The 15,898-nt window shown below is 40.0% G+C and overlaps 1 protein-coding gene across 5 annotated transcripts in view; it reads left to right on the top strand.

The window, feature by feature from the left end:
- Window positions 1-15,898, top strand: part of PRRG1 (proline rich Gla (G-carboxyglutamic acid) 1) — a 220,655-nt gene that overhangs the window by 87,549 nt on the left and 117,208 nt on the right. For 4 of the 5 annotated variants that reach the window (XM_005859714.2, XM_005859715.1, XM_005859716.2 and 1 more), the window contains one exon: window positions 13,206-13,254. In XM_005859714.2, the coding sequence (XP_005859776.1) occupies window positions 13,206-13,254 (49 nt within the window). Of the gene's footprint in view, window positions 1-9,715; window positions 9,736-13,205; window positions 13,255-15,898 lie in introns of those variants that run through there. The other variant, XM_014534362.1, reaches the window with a different exon arrangement.

Consider the following 15,898-nt stretch of genomic DNA (forward strand, 5'->3'; position numbering starts at 1 on the left):
ATTAGTGTTTAGGGGTTCTTCAGATATATACGCAGAAGGGGAATACTGGGTCATAAGGTAGTTCTATATTTAATTTTCTGAGGACCTTTCATGCTGTTTTCCATAGTGGCTGAACCAGTCTGCATCCCCACCAACAGTGCACAGGAGTTCCCTCTTCTCCACATCCTTGCTAACACTTGGTATTTGCTGATTATTGATGATAGCCATTCTGACAGGTGTAAAGTGCTGTTTCATTGTGGTTTTAATTTGCATTTCTCTGATGATTAGTAATGCTAAGCATTTTTTCATATGTCTCTTTCATATGCCATCCACTGCCCATTTTTAATTGCATTTTTTGGGTGTTGAGTTTTATGAGTTCTTTATAAATTTTGGATACTAAAGCCTTATCAGATGTATCCTTGGTGAACATGTTATCCTATTCAACAGGTTGTCTTTTTTAAAAAATATATTTTATTGATTTTTTTACAGAGAGGAAGGGAGAGGGACAGAGAGTTAGAAACATTGATGAGAGAAACATCAATCAGCTGCCTCCTGCACACTCCCTACTGGGGATGTGCCCGCAACCAAGGTACATGCCCTTGACCGGAATCGAACCTGGGACCCTTCAGTCCGCAGGCAGACGCTCTACCCACTGAGCCAAACCGGTTAGGGCAGGTTGTCTTTTTTATGGTTTTCTTTGCTGTGCAGAACTTTACCTATTTTAGTTTTATATAGTCCCATTTTTTTTTCTTCACATGCCCAAGGAAATACTGCTAAGAAAAATAGAGATTTTACTGCCTATCTATGTTGTCTTCTACGAGTTTTATGGTTTTAAATCCTCTATTTAAGTCTTTAATACATTTTGAGTTTCTTCTTGTATATTGTGTAAGAAGGTAGTCTAATTTCATTTTTTGTGTGCATCTGTACACTTTTCCCAGCCCCATATATTAATTTACCCCATTGTATGTTCTTGCCTTTTCTGCCTGCTTATTAAAAAATTGTTCAACAGTTTATTTTGTTCATTAGATTTCTTATTCGTTTACTTTCATTTTTAGATTCAATTGTTGGTAGATATGTATTTATTGCCATTTTATTGTTCATATATTTGATCATTTTTCCCCCTCCTTTTTCCTCTTCTTAAAGAATACCCTTCAACATTTCATGTAATACTGGTTTGGTGGTGATGAACTCCTTTCTTGTATGTGAAGCTCTTTATCTGACTTTCAATTCTAAATGATAGTTTTGCTGGGTAGAGTGTTCTTGGTTATATTCTTGCTTTTCATCACTTTGAATATTTTGCCGCCACTCCCTGACCTGCAAAGTTTCTGTTGAGATATCAGTTGACAGCTGTATGGGTGCTCCTTTGTAGATAACTAACTGCTTTTCTCTTGCTGCTTTGAAGATTCTCTCTTTGTCTTTAACCTTTGGCATTTTGATTATGTAAAAAAGTATTGACATGGGCCTCTTTGGGTGCCTCTTGTTCGCTTCCTGGGCTTATAAATCTATTTCTTTCACCAGGTAGGGCAAGTTTTCTGTCATTATTTCTTCAAATAGGTTTTCGATATCGTGCACTCTCTCTTCTCTTTCTAGCACCCCTATGATGGGAATATTGGTACGCTTGAAGTTATTCCAGAGGCTCCTTACACTGTCTTCATATTTTTGGATTCCTTTTTCTTTTTGCTCTTCTGCTTAGATGTTTTTTTGCTTTCACATATTCCAAGTTACTGATTTGATTCTTGGAATACTCTACTATTGAAACACTGTAAATTATTCTTCATTTCAGTTAGTGTACGCTTAATTTTAGGTTAGTCCTTTTTCAAGTCTTTGACATTTTCCCTAAGATCTTTGAAAGTCTCACTCACTAAGTCCCTTGAAGCTCGCATGAAGATTCTTGAGTAACCTTATAACCATGGTTTGGAACTCTGTATCTAGTAGTGTGTCTGGTTCCATTTCTTTCATTTGTGACATGTTTCTTTGTCTCCACATTTTGGTAGCTTACCTGTGTTTGTTTCTATATATTAAGTAGAGATGCTATGTTTCCTGGATTTGGTAGCTTGGCCTTGTGTATTAGGTGTCTTGTAGGGCCCAATAGCTCAGCCTCCCCATTTACCTGAGTTAGGCACTCTAGGTGTACCCCTGTATGGGCTATGTGCACAGTCTTGTAGTTGAGTCTTGATTGCTGTTGGTCTCACTGGGAGGAATTTACTTCTATGCCAATTGGCTGTGAGGACCAGTTGTCACTACAGTGGAAAAGCTTCTGTGCAGGAAACACCCCAATTAGCAGGACTTGTTTCAGTGGGGCTTTGGTGCTCACTGAGTCTGTCCCTTGATTGTGTCATTGTGTCTCTTGGGGATGTGTAGAGTTGTAATCTGGTATGATTTGAAGCTGTCCTCTGGGTGCACTGACTCAGGGGCCTTCAGGGAGGTGCAAAGTTAGCCATTGCCTGGGGCCACCCTGCAGGAGCTATGGAGAGACCTGCTGATGGCTACTATTTGTATCGAGCTTACAAGTCCCCAGGGAAGGCCCAGCTGCGAAGCAAGGCAGGCTGGTGCTAGAGCTCAGTCTTGGACCTCTTATTCATAGGTATGGGGCACATTGACGGCAGCTACTACTCCTTTGAGAGATTGTAGCAAAGTCTGAAGCCTGAGCCAGGACAGAAAGCTTCTGCAAACAGTTTGGGTGAGGCTGCATATTGGATGGGGTAGGTTCTCAGGGAATCACCAGGACGGATTGAACAGTGTGAGCCAAGCTGATGGAAAATCAGATATTACTGTCAGTCGTGTGATGGGAACAATGCCTCCTGTGAGCACTCCTGTCTGGGAGAAAGCCACCCCCAAGTTCCAGCCCTTCCAGAGAATCCAGTCCTTCCCCATATGTGTCTGAGTCCCCCAAAGCTCATGGGCATTGGAGCTCAGAGGGATCGAGTCCAAATAAGTTTGCGCGCTGGCTCGTTAAAAATGAACCCCTGGGTCTTCAGCAGCCTCTGTGACACTCAGCCACAATCCTTACTGGTTTTTACAGCCTATAGTTGTGGAGACTTCTTTTACCAACTCTGGAAACCTGGGATGGGGGTCTGGTGTGGGACTGGGACCCCTTGCTCCTCCCTGGAGGACTCCACAGAGATGATCTCCCTCATAATTATAAAAACAGCACATGTGGGTGTCAAATCAGCCCGTTCCTCCCTCCGCCCCTCCTACCAGTCTCAGTGTGCTTTCTTTTTTTTAAAAAAAAAAATTCTTTATTGTTGAAAGTATTACATATTTCCCCCCTTTTCCCCAATTGACCCGCTCTACTTCTCCCAGGCCCTCACTGCCCCATTGTCTGTGTCCATGGGCCATGTATATATATATGCATACAAGGTCCTTGGTTGATTACCTCTCATCCACACACCCTCCCCCACCTTCCCTCTGAGATTCTGCACTCTGTTCCATGCTTCCATGTCTCTGGATCTACTCTGTTCATCAGTTTATTTTGTTATTTAGATTCCACATATGAGTGAGATCATGTGATACTTGTCTTTCACTGACTGGCTTACTTCACTTAGCATAATACTCTCCAGGTCCCTTCATGCTGCCTCAAAGGATAAGAAATTCTCTTTTTTTACTGCTGCATAGTATTCCATAATGTAAATGTACCACAGCATTTTTATCCATTCATTTACTGATGGACACTTGGGCTGTTTCTAAATCTTAGCTATTGTAAATGGTGCTGCTATGATCATAGTGGGGTATACATTCTTTCTGATTTGTGTTTCGGGTTTCTTAGGATATATTCCCAGAAGTGGAAACACTGGGTCAAATGGCAGTTCCATATTTATTTTTTTGAGGAAACTTCATATGTTTTCCATGATGGCTGCACCAGTCTGCATTCCCACCAGCAGTGTACTAGGGTTCCCTTTTCTCCACAGGCTTGCCAGCACTTGTCATTTGTTGATTTGTTGATGGTAGCCATTCTGACAGGTGTGAAGTGATACCTCATTGTCGTTTTAACTTGCATCTCTCTGATTATCAGTGATTTTGAGCATTTTTTCATATGTCTCTTGGTCATCTATATGTCCTCTTTAGAGAAGTGTCTATGGAGGTCCTCTGCCCATTTTTAATTAGATTGTCTTCCTTCTGTTAAGTTGTATGAGTTCCTTACATATTTTGGATATTAACCCTTTATCAGATGTATCATTACCAAATATGTTCTCCCATACAGTGGGCTCCCTTTGCATTTTGTTGATGGTTTCTTTTGCTGTGCAGAAGCTTTTTATTTTGATGTAGTCCAATTTATTTATTTTCTCCTTAATTTTATTTGCCCTAGGAGATGTGTCCATAAACATATTGCTATGAGAAATGTCTGAGATTTTTCTGCCTATCGTTTCTTCTAGGATTTTTATGCCTTCACCACTTACATTTAAGTCTTTTATACATTTTGAGTTTATTCTTGTGTATGGCGTAAGTTTCATTTTTTTTTTTGCATCTATCTGTCCAATTTGCCAACACCATTTTTTGAAGAGACTGTCTTGACTCCATTGTATGCTCTTGCCTCCTTTGACAAATATTAATTGAGCATAATGACTTGGATCAATTTCTGGGGTCTTTGTTCTGTTCCATTGATCTATATGCCTGTTCTTGTGCCAGTACCAGGCTGTTTTTTGTTTGTTTGTTTGTTTGTTTGTTTTAATCCTCACTTGAGGATATTTTTTCCATTGAGTTTTAGAGAGAGTGGTAGGGAGAGGGAGAAGGAGAGGGAGAGAGAAACACCGATATGAGAGACACATCAATTGGTTGACTTCCACATGCCCCCGAACAAGGCTGGTAACCTGCAACTCAGGTATGTCCCCTTGATCGAAATCAAACCCGAGACCCTTCAGTCTACAGGCCGATGCTCTATCCACTGAGCCAAACCGGCTAGGGTCCAGGCTGTTTTGATTACCATGGCTTTGTACTATAACTTGAAATCCGGTATTTGATTCCTCCAACTTTGTTCTTTTTCAAGATTGCTGTGGCTACTTGGGGTCTTTTTTTATTCCATATAAATTTTTATAGTATTTGTTGTAGATCTGAGAATATGCTGTTGATATTTTAATAGGGATTACATTGAATCTGTCGATTGCCTTGGGTATTATGAACATTTAAATGATGTTGATTTTACCAGTCTATGAACACTGTATATTCTTTTACTTATTTGTATCTTCTTCTATCTCTTTATTCACCATACCATAGTTTTGCAAGTACAGGTCTTTTGCCTCATTGATTAAGTTTATTCCTAAGTATTTTAATTTTTTTGTTGCCATGGTAAATGGGATTGCTTGTTTATTTCCTCTTTCTGAGAATTCATCATTGATGTATAAAAAAGCCATTATTTTGGGGAGTTGATTTTGTATCCTGCTAGATTGTCAAATATATTTATTAAATCTTGTAGTTTTTTGGTAGAGTCTTCAGTTTCTATGTACAATATCATGTCGTTTGTGAATAATGAGAGTTTTACTTCCTCCTTTACAATTTGGATGCCTTTTATTTCTTCTTCTCTGATTGCTGTGGCTAGGACTTCACTACTATGTTGAATAAGAGTGGTGAAAGCAGACATTCCTGTCTTGTTCCTCTTCTTAGGAGAAAGGTTTTAGTTTTTGCCTATTGAGTATGATGTTGGCTGTAGGTTTTTCATATATGACCTTTATCATGTTGAGATATGCTCCCTCTGTTCCCACTTTGCTGAGAGTTTTTATCAAAAATGGGTGTTGGATTTTGTCAAATACTTTTTCTGCGTATATTGTTATGATCATGTGATTTTTGTCTTTCAAATAGTTTATGTGAAGTATCACATTTATTGATTTGGGAATATTGACCAGCCTGGCATTCCCGGAATAAATACCACTTGGTCATGGAGTATGGTTTGGGTTTTTTTTTGTTTGTTTGTTTGTTTTTTTTCTGGATCTGATTTGCTAATATTGTGTTGAGGATTTTAGCATCTATGTTCATCAGGATACTGGACTGTAGTTCTCTTTCTTTGTAGTGTCTTTATCTGGTTTTGGAATTAGGGTAATGCTGGCCTCATAAAAAGAACTGTTCCTTTCTTTTTGATTTTTTTGGAATAGTTTGACGAGTATCGGTGTTAGGTCTTCTTTGAATGTTTGGTAAAACTCCCCTATGAAGGCATCCGGACCAGGGTTTTTGTTAAAGTTTTTAATTATTGCTTCTATTTCCTCAGTTATTGGCCTATTTAGGTTTTCTGGTTCTTCCTGATTCAGTTTTGGAAGATTATATTTTTCTAGGAATTTGTCCATTTCCTCCATATTGTGCAACCTGTATATAGTATTTTCTTACAATTCTTTGTATATCTGTGATATCAATTGTTATTTCACCACTTTTGTTTCTGATTTTATGTAACTGGGTCCTCTCTTTTTGTTTCTTGATGACTCTGGCTCATGGTTCATCAATCTTGTTTATCTTTTCAAAGAACTACCTCATGGTTTCATTTATTTTTTATATATTTTTTAATCTTTATGCCATTTATTTCTACTCTAATCTTTATTATTTTCTTCCTTCTACTTACTCTGGACTTTTTTATTGTTCTGTTTCTAATTCTTTAAATTGCAGGGTAAAATAGTTTCTTATTAATTTCTCTTGTTTTCTGAGGTAGGCTTGTGGTGCTATGAAGTTCCCTTTCGGGAATGCTTTTGCTGTATCCCAGAGATTTGGGGTCATTATATATTCTTTTCCATTTGTTTCCAGGAAGTTTTTATTTATTTATTTATTGATCTCATTGGTAACCCGTTCCTTGTTTAACAGCATGCTATTTAGCCTCCATGTGTTTGAATGTTTTTGAGTGTTTTTACTGTAGTTGATTTCTAATTTCATTCCATTGTGATCTAAGAAGATGCCTGCTATGATTTCAGTCTTCTTGAACTTGTAGAGACTTGTTTTGTGTCCTAATATATGGTCTATCTTTGTGAATGACCCATGCGCACTTGGGAAGAATGTATATTCTGCAGCTTTGGAGTAAAATGTTCTATAAATGTCAATTAAATCTATCGGATCCAGTCTGTTCTTTAGAGTCAACCTTTCCTTGTTAATTTTTTGTCTGGAAGATCAATTTAGTGAAGTCAGTGAGGTATTAAAGTCCTCTACTATGATTGTATGGTTGCCCTTCTCTCCCTTAAAGAACTCTAGAAGTTTTATTTTTATATATTTAGGTGCTTCTATTTTGGGTGCATATATATTTACCAGGGTTATATCCTCTTGTTGAATATATCCCTTCAGAGATATGTAATGACCTTTTTGGACTTTTGTGATGGCCTTTATTTTGAAGTCTTTTTTGTCAGATATGAGTATTGTTACCCAAGCTTTTTTTTTTCTTTTCATTTCCATTTGCATGGAAAAAAATTTTCCCATCCATTCACTCTCATCTAGTGTGAGTCTTTTGTTCTGAGGTGGGTGTCTGGTAAAGGGCATATAATTGGGCCATTTTCCCCCCATTCAGCTGCTTTTTGTCTTTTGGTTGCAGCCTTTAATCCATTTATATTTAAGGTTATTATTGATAGGTACTTATTTATTGCCATTTTTATTTTGTATGCCAATGTTTCTCTCTCTATTCCTTCTTCTCATTACAGCAGTCCCTTTAGCATTTCTTGTAGTACTGGTTTAGTCATGATAAACTCCTTTAGCCTTTCATTGTCTGGGAAGCTCTGTATTTCACCATGTATTTTGAATGATAGCCTTCCTGGATATAATAATCTTGGTTTCAGATCCTTGCTTTTCATTACCTTGAATACTTCATGCCATTTCCTTCTGGCCTGTAGAGTTTGTGATGAGAAAACAGGTGTCAGCCTCATTGGAGCTCCTTTCTAGTAACAATTTGCTTTTCTCTTGCTTTCTTTAAGATTCTCTCTTTGTCTTTAATTTTTTGACATTTTAATTATGATGTGGCTGAGCGTGGGCATGCTTCAGTTCTTCTTGCTTGGGACTGTGTCTTCTTTACTTGTGTGACTTTTTCTTTCACCAGATTAGGGAAGTTTTCTGCCATTAATTCTTCAAACAAGTTTTCTATCTTTTGCTCACTTTCTTCTCCTTCTTGCACACCTATTATGTGAATATTGTTACATTTCACATTGTCCCACAGATCCCTGAAGCCGACCTATTTTTAACTGTTTTTTGTTTGTTTGTTTTTGTTTTTTGGTTCTCTGATTGAGTGATTTTTCTACCCTGTCTTCTAATTCACTGATCCGATCCTTAAGTTTCTCTAATCTGCTGTGTATTCCTTCCACTGTGTTCTTTATTAGTGCTCAGGCAAACACTCAAAGCCTCCAGAGACCCACCTCTGCCTACAGACTGATTGCATTCAGTCTTGAGTGCCTCAGGCAATCATCCATAGGTGGGGTGAGAGGTTTTCCAAAAGGGTGGGGCAGTTGCTTCTGAGTACAGGCTGATTGTTATTGTCAGTCTCTTTACGGGCCTCAGAAACTCCACAAGGTTGGGTAAGGGTTTTGCCATTAGGGTAGAGCAACTGTCTTCCCCCAAGGCAAAAACAGCCTGCATAGCAAAGGTATGCCTGAGAAAAGATGTTCTTCTCAGCATGAGGGAATGACTTAGCACAGGAAACTCAGGTGTCTGCCTTTCGAGCTCTAACTCCAGACCCCCAGCCCTGGCTTCTGCTCACATAGTTCTGGTCCACTTTCCCTCTCTCTGCCTGGGTCCAAGGTGAGTGGCTGCACACTAAATTTTGTGCCTTGGTCCTTTGAGAGTGTGCCTGCATTTCCAGCTGTCTCTCCCTGGCAATAGCAACCCTGCTGCTTTTCACAGCAAGATGTTATGTGGGCACCTTTCTCAGTTTTGTTGCTCTTGGCTTGGGGAAAGGGAGTTTCAGCTTAGGGTTTAGACCCCAGATTTTTCAGTGGTAACCCCCCACATCTGAGATATCTCTCCAGAACTTAACCTACTGCCTTTGGGATCCTCAGCAGCCCTTCCAAGCCTCTTCCCTTCCTACCAGTCTCTATGTGGTCTCTACTTTCCATCCTTGGTTATCAGGGTTCTCTCTAGCTAATCTTCAGACGATTATTCAGGATGGCTTTTTTGTTGTTTGTTTTATTTTGTTTTTGTATTTGAGCTGTAATTCCAGTTTGGTCCTGGGAGCCTGTGTATAGCATCCACTTACTTCACCGCCCTTTTTAATCTCCCAGTTATTGTATTTTTTAGCTCTGAGATTTCTAAGTGGGATTTTTATGGTTTCTATTTTCTTGTTTAACTTCTAATTTTGTTCATGCATTGTTTTCCTAATTTATTTAGTTTTTGTGCTTTGTAGTTCACTGAAGTTTGTGCCGTGCCAGCACGGCCCAGGGTGAACCTGAGGAGGGGCAGTAAAGGATTAAAGAAGACAGACAAGAGAATACAGCTGGGGCTCAGCAGATCTCCCATGCCTGGATGAGGACACAGAAAGACCCAGCCTGCAAGCTGAAGCTTTATTTTATAGTCAGATCACACAAAGCAAAACAAGGGTAGTGGTCAACATGTTTACAATGTTCTTGTGAGTTTCACCTTGTTTGGGCAGCACTTGCTGCACCTCCCACAGCCCATTAGCTACCTAGGAAGGAGCAAGGAAGGACTATAAAGTCAAGCTTAATTATGCTAAGAGGGCTCTGCCCTCCAAGCTGGGACTTGTTTGTGGCCCTGCCACTGGTCAATCCGAGGCTTAACTGTATAGCCGCTCCCTACAGAAGTTCTTTAAGAGGATTATTTTGAATTCCTTTTCAGGTAGTTCTCCATTTCTTTGGGGTAAGTTATTGGAGCTATATTAGTTTATTTTTTTAAAAAATATGTCTGTATTGATTTTAGAGAGAGGAAGGGAGAGTAGTAGAGAGATAGAAACATCAATGAATGAGACACATTGATCACTGCCTCCTGCATACCTCTTACTTGGGATAGAGCATGCAACCCGGGCATATGCCCTGACTGGGAATCCAACTGGGGACCTCTTTGTTCATGGTTCAATACTCAACCACTGTGCAACACCATCCAGGCTATTAGGTTCTTTTGATGGTGTAATGTTTACCTATTTCTTTGTGATTCTTGATTCCTTGTGATGGTATTTGTGCAATTGTTTATGTGTTTTCCTCCAAGACTTTACATGTTCACTTCTGCAGGGAAAGACCTTCACCAGTCACTGCAGCTTGGGGGTACTAGATAGGTCATTTGTTAGCATCTGTTGGCAGGAAGAGTTTGTTAGTATGGTCTGTAGTTGGGTGAGATCAGTGCTCATGCTCTGAGGTTGGGGGGATGCCTCTAGCTATGACCATATTCAAGCATGGCCATTATTTGGCCATATTCCTGTTTGAGCTGGTCTATTGATTGTGCTCTGCAAGTGAGGTGGGGCCATTAGCTGAGCTCTGCAATCACCTCTGGTTGGGTCAAGTCCCAGTCTATGTTCACTGGCAGGATGCTACCACTGGTTGAACTCCACAAATGGGCAGGGCTATGGGCTCTGCACTGCAGTTCTCCCAGTTATGTGAGATCCTAAAATTTACTTCACAATCAGTTGGTGCTACTGTTGGACTCTGTGAGGCTATAAGCAGGATTTAGTAGTCAGATGTGGCCTCAGGCTGTGGTCTGGGATCAGGCAGGGCTACATAAGGTTCAGTGGGACTGAATGCTTGTCTTTCTGGTCACCTAAACCATTGTCTGTGCTCTGCCGATAGGCAAGGTCAGTGGCTGGGCTTTTCTGTTGGTTGAGGCAGTAGGTTATGTTGTAGGTAGTGGGAATGACACTGGATGTGAGACCAGTGGGGTCACACTGCACCAGGGTCAGCATCCTCTATACTTCAGTTCTGGCTAGGAAAGAATTAAGAACCAAGATTCAAACTATAACAGGACATTTATTTATAAAATCATAGAGGTAGAAGAAGCAATATGTAGAAGAAATGGGCTTAGGAAACAAGATATAGAGGTATAGGAAGGGCCCTTGGAACTGGGGAATGAGGAAGGTAATGGTAATGTGTTTGGGGGTGGAGGAGGAGGAAGGGAAAAGGGTGGGAGGGAGAGAAAGCTAGGTTCTCAGTCCTAAGGGTTTTAAGGGTGGAGATCTTAGGGGATCCCAGAGGCAAGATCTCAATAGAGTATTCAGCAGTTTTCCAGGTATGTCCTTTAAGGCTCTAGGTTTCGACTGATTGATTGGTGGGCACTAGAACAGGGGGTCATTATCCAATGCAGTTGGTCCTGAGGTTAGTTGTGGTGTTGCTTGTCTGGTTTTGCTGCTTTTCTGGACCTGGAGCTGAAATACAACTCAGGCCTAATTGTTATCTCTAGGGAGGAAAGGTCAGGTGGTCCAAACCGCAGGACCATGGATATGCTAGGGGAGGAAATTTCACCCTGGGGGCAAGGTCCCACCCTACAATTGTCCTTTGCTAGGCATCCAGGTTTTTCCACCCTGGTGACCTTCTGTACCTGGCCCATCATTCTTGCTCTGCCTACCACAGGTTATGCTTCTGATTGGACAGGGTTACTGGCTGAGCTTTCTGCCTGGGGAAACCCACAGGTCATGTTCAGCCATTAGGCAGGGTCATAGGCTGGCCTTCTCTGCTTATTAAGGTTGTATACTTGGCTCCCAGGCTGGGTGGGATGTGGGCTGGGCTCCTCTGTTGCCCAGGCTCACTGTTCAGACTCCCTGGGTAAGCAAGGCCAGAGGCTGTGCTTAAGAGTTGGGCGAGGCTGCTAGCTTGCCTCCCTGACCAAGCACGGCTGAAGGATTGGGCTCCATGGCGGCTTTAGTTTTCTGGCCAGGCCTCCTGAGTGGCCAGAACTGGAGGCTATGCTCAGCATTTGGGTGGTGCTAGGAATTTGCTTCCTTTCCTGGGTGGGGTGCTAGAACAGGCTCCACTTCCCATATGGCCCACTGAGTAGGGATCCAAATCAGGGAGAAATGCCAACTGAGATCCCTAGTCAGAGTGGTCACTGGCTCAGCTCTTCAGATTGCCAGAGCTTCTGGCTGGGATCTCTGCTCAGACATTGCTGCAAATAGGAATGCTTTCTGCCAAGACCTGAATTCTGACTGCTGTAAGCCCCACTCCGCTATCCACCTCTGTCAAAACCCTGCAGATTCTTCCAGTGACTCCCGTGAGGCAAGACCTGAGTGGGCCTCCCGGGAAGCCTTCCATATGCTGGAGGAGCTGGATGTACAACTCAGGCTATCTTTTCCCACTTAGAAACCACAGGCTTGAGGTGCCCTCTTGATGTGGCACTGTGTCAATGTGAGGATGGAGTCCTATGGTCAGAGCAAATGTAGTCCTCTTACCCTTCTAGTGTGGGATTTTCACAGTGGTGTCTTTTCTATGGATAGTTGCTAATTGGTTTTCCTGTGAGGGGGACTGAAGTTGGCACATGAAGGAGACCTATGGGTCCATCTTGATGACATCATTCCCCCTATGTGCTTAGCTTTAAGTAGGTTATGCATTCTTAAATGTACTGATAGATTATGTCTTATAATTTTGTCTCTCTGGTGCTTAGCTCCATATTGGGAATGTAGCAGGTGAACAGTAAATGTGTGGTGATTCTATGATTGAAACCTGTAAGAAAATGAAGCATTATGATATGGAATAGATTCTGTGTGTGTATTTTCATCTTTTAAAAACAGAATTGCTGCTCCTCCATTCATACTTGCATTTGCAATATGTGTTTTTTCCTCCAAAGTTTTTATGGTTAGTAGTTCAGGGTCATTGCTTCATACTGTTTATGGGTAATAACTCTGTGGGCTGCTTTGCCTCAGGGATAATTTGATTAGAAGTACTGCTGTTTGACACCATTCAGGAAAATGTTACACTATAGAGGGCATTGGATTTGTGACAGAATGATATTGATGAGAAGCCAGGCAAACTAATAACATGATAGCTCGGTTATTAAAATTGGGCCTTTTGGCATTTTTGTCCACCATTTTTATTGATATCATGGCCATCTCCTAAGAGATAAGCATGTGACCAATTTGATGAGTTTTATTTGGCAAGGGCAGAAACTAATACCAGATAAACAAGGTCATAGTAAGTTCATATAGACCTCATGCTTCCAGGATACTCTGTTTCTTTCCTCTGAAGTTAGATATCTGTTTGTGATGGAGAAAACTTTTATGTAAAGGGGAAAGATTAGAATGCACTGAAATGAAATGCTCATGTTGACATCATCAGCTTTAATGGAACTTATTTGATGTAGTGACTCAGCCTCTGTGAATCTGACTGTGTGTATGTTCTGTGTTTTTACAGAATCATCATCCAAGGACCTCCCAGAGACCACAAGAAAACATGGGGAGTAGTAAGTTTCTCTTCACTTTTAAATAATTTAGACTCCATATTAATCCACTGTATCTAGGAAATTACATTTGTAACTCAAAGGTTTTCGTGTGTGTGTGTGTGTGTGTGTGTGTGTGTATTTTGGGGTATATTTAAATTATATTTCTGGTTAGTGTTAGAAAGTTTTTGTCTGAAGCAAACCTATACAGACACAAACCAACAGACCACATGTTGCTCACTGGCAAGAGTCTTTTTTTTTTCTTCTCTTTTCTGAACATCTCCCAGTACAAGGAGAGAAGGCTCAAACTTGATACTATATAGACCTGCCCTAATCCCAGCTTCTTTACAACTCTTAGCAAAATATGCTTCTAATGGTTTTTAAGCCTTGTTGATAATAACATAAACAAAAACATGCAACCAATGACAGTATTAAAAAATTTATCTGTGAGGTTGATTTATAAATGGTTTCGATTTCCCCTAAAATGTTAAAGCCTGGCATTAAGAACCATTAGATGAATTCCATTTGTTATTTTTCCTTTCTTATAAGGCTATTTAGGGTCAGTGACTAATAGACAAATTTAAGGTCATTTCATTGTTAGTATAAACCCACTACTAGTGACTTCATAAATAATTCTAATCAATGTAGACTATAAAATCAGGTGCTATAAAGGATCTCACAATGAGACTTGGTGTTGTGTAGTATAGTGAAAAGAGTACTGGACACAGAGAATCAAAGGCCTGAATTCAAGTCTACCTCTACTACCTTGACCAAATCCTAGAGACCCCCAAAACTTGTATGTTCATATCTGAGGGGGGATTAATATATTATGCACTTCTAGCCTCAGGAAGCTGAGGTTGGCATAATGTGACAATGCATATAAAAAGCGTGTTGAGAACTCTATAAAGTACAATGAAAGAGAGCAGTGGTATCTGCTCTTTGCTGTCCTTATTGAATAAGTATATCTTCATTGGTTCAGTCTTATATTGGTTAAAATGAAGTTATTTTATCAGCAGGGCCACTAGGGTTGTGCAAGTGACAGAGAATTCCACCTTATGTTTTGAGCTCCAGGCACTTTATTTGCCCCATCTTAGTATTGGCCCTGGTAGGCCCTGGATTAATCATGGAAAATATCTTCCTGAACTTATTGAATCAGATTTTGCCTGCTTCCCTCTCTCCCCCTGAGCTTTCTTTGGAGATTGATTAACCCCAGAGATTCTGATTCTTTACCAAACTCCATAAAAGATACAAATCTCTGATAGTTTATAAATTTTTTTAAAAATGAATAAATTAAAAAGGAAACTTGTCAATTTTCAGACTAATCCATGCCATGTCCTAACACCAAGTCAGTTATCAACAGACGCTTCCAGAATAACTCATCCTGTTTGGTCTTCACCTAATCTCAAGCTTCAGTTGGATTTGGAGAAGAGAGCTACACCGAGACAGGGCAACACATTTCTTCTTGTTTCTTCTCTTCCTTTTTAGAATAATCATCAGGTCATTAGCAAAGAGATCATTAGATGCTTAATTTAAAAGGTGCCTCAGCAAGTATTTGTTTAACTGGTCAGGCAATTAATAGAATATTTGATAAAGGACAGGGCATGGTAATGTAATCTGCAAGATGGGCATGCTTCCAACCTTGAAATGAGATAAGGGAAGTGCTTCAAAAATTCTACTTTTACAAACAAACAGAAGCTTGTAAAGTGGTCAACTGTTTGTGTTGACCACTTTAAAAGCATCCTTAACATTGTGAATCTCAAAAGCTCTTTTACTCTCTAAGCTTTACTTAGTTTGTTTGATTATACTTGTTAATTGCTGACACTATTAGTGAAAAGAAAAATATTACTGGGTGCTCATTTTTTTTTCTTTTCTGGCAATGTACAATGAAGCTTTTATGGGATTTAGTAAACCTTCTCACAAACATAGCTCAATGTGTCGTACAAAGGGACAACAGAGGAAAATATCACAAAGACATGGCACTAGCCTCATTAATTAAGGAGACATGAAAATAACACAGCTGGAAAACTATAAAGTGTAGGTGAAAATTTAAAATTGAGGTAAATTTATTTTTGTATTCTTTGATATTGGATGAAGAAATTATAAATATGTGTTAGATGAGTCATTTATGTGACATGAAAAAATTTCTAAATAAAGTCTTAAAATGGTGGGGGTTGGGATGAAAACAGACTTATGTATTTAATGGGCGCTGATGGTGGTCTAATAAGAAATGCCTAACTCAAAAAACAAGAAAAAATGATAGTAAATCATCTAACTCTACAAGAGCAACAAGAAAAGCCCAGAATGATCTGGGCTTATTAGACCACCATCAGCGTCCATTGTATATGGCATTGAAATCCCATTTACTACACATGGTTTCTGAGCTATGGCATAATAGTTAGGATTCTTAAGACTATACAATAACTTCCCTGGACTGTGTGGCTCGGTTGGGCATCATCCTGTGCACCAAAGTTGCTGTGTTCAATTCCTGGTCGGGGCATATGCCTGGGTTGTGGGGGTCAGAGGCATGCGGGAGGCAGTCAATCTGTGTTTTGCTCTTGCATCGATGTTTCTCTTTCTCCCTCTCCCCTCCTCTCTCTCTAAAAATCAATAAAAATGTGTTTTTTAAAAAAGAATCAATAATTATTATTATTTTTTATCTTTAATTTAT

The sequence above is a fragment of the Myotis brandtii genome, unplaced genomic scaffold (assembly GCF_000412655.1).
Source record: "Myotis brandtii unplaced genomic scaffold, ASM41265v1 scaffold1290, whole genome shotgun sequence".
Classification (NCBI taxonomy): Eukaryota; Metazoa; Chordata; class Mammalia; order Chiroptera; family Vespertilionidae; genus Myotis; species Myotis brandtii.